General features: G+C 38.0%; 1 protein-coding gene across 1 annotated transcript in view; it reads right to left on the bottom strand.

Annotated features, from left to right (window-relative positions):
• STK26 (serine/threonine kinase 26) overlaps positions 1–6,010 on the bottom strand; it is a 51,586-nt gene continuing 45,576 nt past the window's right edge. Inside the window, exon 11 of the mRNA XM_072430651.1 lies at positions 1–5,287. Within this exon, the coding sequence (XP_072286752.1) occupies positions 5,266–5,287 (22 nt within the window). The 3' untranslated portion in view covers positions 1–5,265. The remainder of the gene's footprint in view (positions 5,288–6,010) is intronic.

The following is a 6,010-nucleotide window of genomic DNA, read 5'->3' as shown; positions in this document are numbered from 1 at the left end:
CAGAATTTAAATATTTATTCTTAAACCATTTAAAATCCCCTGAAATATTGAAATAAGCTTACTCTATTAACAGATTTACAAGAGTAATGACTATGAAGGATATAAGGGTACCACTGTTTTTTTTTTTCTTTTTTTAAACTTTTTTTTTTTGTCTCTCTCTGAAGTTCTTATAAAGCTTTCTGAGTGACTGTATTTACAACTTTTACTGCTTATATATTTATAAAAATATTTTATTTTTTTTAACCATAACATTGTTTTTCAAAAACTATTTTCAGACTTTCTCAAGATATAAATTTGAAGTGAGTCTCTGTTAGAGAGCAGAAAACGCAAACAGAAATGTTTCCTTAAAATTAAAAAAACAAAAAAAAAAAAAGGAATTAAAAGTGAATTCAATTGTGTAGGCACCACTAAAGTATGCTGCTTGCTCCTTGGCATTAGCCAGTTAATTGTTTTCAAGTGTCCCCTTAAAGCAGGAATTCTATTGAGGGGCATCTACCTACCCTGCAGTGGAAATAAGCATGCTGCAAGTTGAAGATTTTTTCCTCTACTACCATTACAGTGTTTCAGGCTTGTGCTTCCCTTTCTCTATTTGCTATGCATAGGTTTATTAAACCTTTAACATCAAGGCAAAAGAACACACCAATACCAGGATATATTTTCCTCTTACTGGGTTACAGATTAAGCATTGATTTATTCTAGCTAGACTGCTGCTTGATACAGTTGCTAATTGTGCCTTGAAAATCATGGGGGTGCCATTGACAGAACTCCCCGCTTTTATGCTGCATATTGACCGAGACAACCAATCCCAGAGGTAGATGTGGATTCTCTGTATTCTAATTTTCCAAAATGATGTTGAAAACAATGTGATGGAGCTCAGATCAGCAGGTAATCTGCATGTTTTAGCTTTCTGCATTCTTAGCTGATCAGGTAAAAACAACCTCATCTTCCAATTAACTGGCATGTAAAGGAGTTCTGTCAATTGCCCCTCAGAAACACAATGAACTACCAACATCAATTTTAGGATTTGTATATTTGGTAAGCACCTACTCTTTTGTTGAATTCAATAAGATCTAGACAAGGCGATCCAAATTCCAGCATCAGTTCAGAACAAAGCTCAAGCTACACTGGTGGGTGACAATCCAGGACAAGTCCCCATGGCATCATTGGCAAAATAAAGCTGTGGCTAAGACATTGTGCTACCAGATCTTCACCACAAAAACAGTCCATACGCTGCCAGTTGAATAACTACCTCTGTGGGTAGCTATAAAACAGTCAAGAGACACTGCAGCATGCTCATTTGCATCAGATACTGGCGGACGCATCCCTTTAAAACACAAATGTCTATTTCGGTAGAAAACCCTAAACACTGCAATGGCAATCGGATAGAATGTGGAGGTCACCCACCCTTCCGTTATTTAGATTTGGCAGACGGGCTGGAGTCTATTTGGTGCGTGAGAGACTGGCCATACACTACAGATGAGAATTGGAAAGGCTGAAGTCTCTGGCACATAAAGGTAAAGAGCCCAACCAACAAGAATGACAAAATGAGGAAGGGAAGGAAAACAATTTAGGGCTCAAATGATAAAAAATGCACACAAATATCATAATATTATAATATAGCAAAATCAACACATATTATAATATTATAATTACACCACCTGCAAAAGGAACAAAGTACATGCGGAAGCAAACATTTGCACTATTTATATATATATACATACATGTACATGGGATGAACTGAGGAACAACACCCCATCAAGCAGTACCATAAATACAGTTATCGACCATTTACAGTTCCGCCGGCTGTTTGGAAAGATTTTTCTATTTTTTACTGCCAAAACATCAAGTCTTTTTTCATGAATTTCTATAACTTAGTTAACTGTATATTAAATGGTAAATACAGACTTAAAATACACTTTCACAGGAATATAAATACATCATGGTGCTGATGAAGAAGGGTGAAAAAAGAACAGGAACAATGGAATATAATACACAAGAGCATTTAATGCTGGGGGATGCTGGTGTAAACCATTGTCTATACTCTGACAGAATGAAGAAGGTCGGGTTTTTATGAGGAACAATGTGGACAATGTCATCTTCTAGAACACACAATACTGGAAAGAAAAAGGTCAGGGAGGTTCCTTTGCTTACTTCTTATACGAGGTCTTAGCAAGTGTAAGCTCCATCCAAACCCAATGTTAAACCTTGCAGCATTCCCTATATGCCTGCTACCATGGCAATTCTAGGCTGTTGGATAGGTCAGATATAGTGGAAAGTAATCTTTTGGCAGGGAATGAGTGGTTAATATGGTCTGTAAACACCTTAGTAATGAATACACAATATATACTTAGTAAAGCCAATGCTCATCCCCAAGAAGACATTACTTAACCTGCCCATGCTTTGATGCAGTTTATGTGTGCAGCTTGCACAATGCCTTACAGCCTCTTGAAAAATGCTGTTGAAAACTGGCATCAGGGACCATTAATTACTTTCACACTATGAGCTAAACTTCACCCAGAAACCTAAATTTTAGTTGTGTTAGCACACAGTCAGCACACACCCCATCCACCTAAGCATGCTTACTTAACCAAGCCAAGCTTCCTCACTGCCTGCTGCAAAAATCAGCCTAAAGCTTTGGTGTCAGCCGGTATCTTAGATTAGAAAAGGGGGCTAACATCATCACATCCACCCATGTGACAGTGTTGGGGCCCGGTGATTTGTTCTGAAGCCCTGAGCACTGCCGCATAGAAAGGTCATGTATTTCCCAAGCTGAGAAGCCTCGCTTTATACGCAAGGGCTTGGAAATGTAGGGGGTCGGCAAGAAGTGTGGGCTTTATGCAGACATGGTCACTTTTCTTGGCTAAGCAACCTATAAGATAAGTAAGCAGGACCGGCACCGAGATCTGCTTATACTGTGGGTGTTACAAACAGACAATATAGTATCTATAACTCTCTTCTTTCAAGTTGCTTCTCAGAACCTCAGCGCCCTGTAGCACTGCTATAAATACAGAATAACGGTGGTGCCTATACCAGGATTAATGTCTTGCTTTCATGACAAGAAAATAAAAAAAACTGCAGCTTTCACCTGCCATAAACTCTGTCAATGCAGAATTGTGTTTGCTACAACATGACAAGTCCACATTTCAGCCCCCTGCACTCCCCATTATAGCACATAATGTACATTGTTTTGCATCAGACCGACTCTTTCACTAACAAAAAAGAAAAAAAAAAAAAGCCCTACATCACATTGCTGCAATGTACAAGAGGGACACAAACTAAAATTTTGTTAGACATCCTTGCTCTAACATCAGAAGTACAAATAAAATGTATTGCTTTCATTCTTCTCAAAGAAAAACAGAAGATCCGCAAAAAGACTTAACAAATCAGAGTCGTGGGTCACATGAGAGCAAAGCCGCATTTTTTAAAACTGTACTCCAGGCAAGCAAATATTGCTGCTGAGCTGCTAAGTGGATTTACCAGAATGACCAAGGTGGAATTTATCCAAAATATTATTGAGCAGCAGGTTTCAAGCTTTTTAGATTTTGAAGGTGGTATATTCCAGCAAAAGGTTTAGCATAGAGTGTAGGACACAGTCCTGGACTAGCTGCTCGGTTTGTGCAGTGTGGTGATATGTTTTCTGCGTATGGAAGGTACCTGGCACCCACACACAACAGAGGAGGCCATTTTAAAAGCTACACTAAACAAGCATAAGAAGGCAGCATAAAGATTTACAGGGACATCCATGCAGAGGTTGTTAAGAGGGTTAAGTCTACACAGGCAACAAATTCTTTAGTATATATTGAAAAACTAATTTCAGTATAGTATTAGAAATCTAAACCCAAGAATACATGTTATATATTGCAATTCATCAGTTCTTGTTGTGGTGTTTGCATTAGGTTTCTTTTAGGGTTGATTTTCCTTTATTTTTACTTGGTGGTCCTGGCAGTAATACATTTCCAGCTCCAGGGAACAACTTTCACCCACTGTTATCTATGGTGAAGTGATGTTGTCATCCCTAGTCGGTTCATTCTGACTACAAACAATTTAGCTGATAATGTTTGTAATTTCATATGTGAATATTTCAATTCTTGCACAAACTAAAACGTTAATGCAGCCACCACATTCAAGGACCAGTAAGCCACAAAAGGTGACATATGTGTTCTTACGTTTAAAAAATGGCCACTTCTGCTTTGTGCTGCTGAAAGATACTCTAACCCTAATTTTGCAGAAAAAGCCAGCGAACTGAACAACCTGTCTTGTTCTTCATGCAGACTGTGGGACATATCTGGTGATGTCTTACTCATAGGCACCATTTTCCTTTTTGCCTCAAGTGAAAGGAGAACTGGTGGTTATGGATCAAAGAATGATTGGAGAAAATATTTAATAACTTATTGTGAATCAAGTCCTCTGTTCTCAGATCTACCCAACTGTTAGGGCCTACAAAAACAGGGCTTCATCCTCTTAGCTGTATATTTTATATAATACTTCAGAGAACTCATGAAGAATGTTCTAAGCATACAAGAGGACAGGGATTCAGCTCATCAGCCATGTTTAAAATAAAGGGGCCTGAAGTTTGGATGGACGTTAGCTTTTCAGTGGCACTTGCATCAGCATTTCTGCATCTGACTACACTCTGAGAATTTGACAATCTCGGCTGCCAAAAATGTGTTGAATGGGACATAGCAAACGCTTTGCTTAAAGTCTACACAGTGTCATAAACAAATGCTAGCTCTACAGCAGCTCCAATGTGCCTTAATGAAAGAGAACCGCTGTATACTTCACACATGCTCACCCACCAAGAAATGGTGGAAGTCATACACAAGTAAAAACAAAAAAAAACAGACCAGTAGATTCAGCCAGTGAACAGTGCATCACGAACATACAGCCAGTTGCAAGTCTTCCTAACCAGTTACCAAACATTGAAAAAAAATGAACAGCAATTCAACATTTACAGGATTAAACAAAAGAATAAAGTAGTAAAAGTTCAGTCTTTACAAAATAATTTGTTGAAAATATAAAAACCCATTTACACCATCACAAAAAAAAAAAAATTAACAAAATGGAGAAAAAAAATAGAAAACAAAATAGCTAAAGGTTCTTTTCTTTCCAAACTGTCGATCATAGTCACATGGATGTGTATCGTGAAGATTCGAAAGGCACAAGGAGCTGAAAATGCTAAGCACGGCCAGGCGGTGAGTATACTGGGTGGGTGTCCCTCTGCCATTCTCATACAGCAGTGTCATGGTCTTAAAATAAGGATGATACTTAGGAGTCACCGACAGAAAACCTACAGGGCGAAAAGAAATATAAATAAGATTAATTTAGCTTAAAGCAAGCCCATCACTGAGCACACGCATATAAATATTCTCTTCTGATTTCTGCCTGTTTTGAAAAATTCCACATCAGTATATCAATACATTAAAACATTTGGATAGGTGTAATAGCCATGTAACTAGGACTCTCAGGGACAACTCACACTTACTCTTTAAAAAGTTTGCAAGGTGTAACACCAATGCTTTACACAAATAATGGAACTCTGATGTCACCAAGTAAAGATTTTGTGGTTCCAAAATCCTCGGGTGTTCTCTTCCAAGAACCATAGCATGCAGTCCTATGGCCTGTGTAAACAGGTTTTTGACTCGCACCTATGGCAGTCATTTGACAACCCTGGAAATAAATATCTGTGATGCTGAGAAATGTATATCTGCCAGTATGTTATGTTTCCCTTACAACTGGTGTGTTGGTTCATACTTAGATTGACATTTTATTCTCCCCTCCTTCAATATAAAAATCACTGTTTTCCTGCAGAGGGAGACATCTAAACCTTGAATTGAGGCCAGCTCAAGGAATATATACAATATCACTTTTATTGTTTATAAACAATTGTTATATTTTTTATATAACGATTGCAGGAATTAATTGGCTGCTAAGTGGACAATGTGTATTCATAAAACGTATTGACACTCAATCTTTTACGGCAACTAGCTGTGCACATCGCTTCAAGGACAAT

Source organism: Pyxicephalus adspersus, chromosome Z (assembly GCF_032062135.1).
Source record: "Pyxicephalus adspersus chromosome Z, UCB_Pads_2.0, whole genome shotgun sequence".
NCBI lineage: Eukaryota > Metazoa > Chordata > Amphibia > Anura > Pyxicephalidae > Pyxicephalus > Pyxicephalus adspersus.
This window is presented reverse-complemented; position numbering and strand designations above follow the sequence as displayed.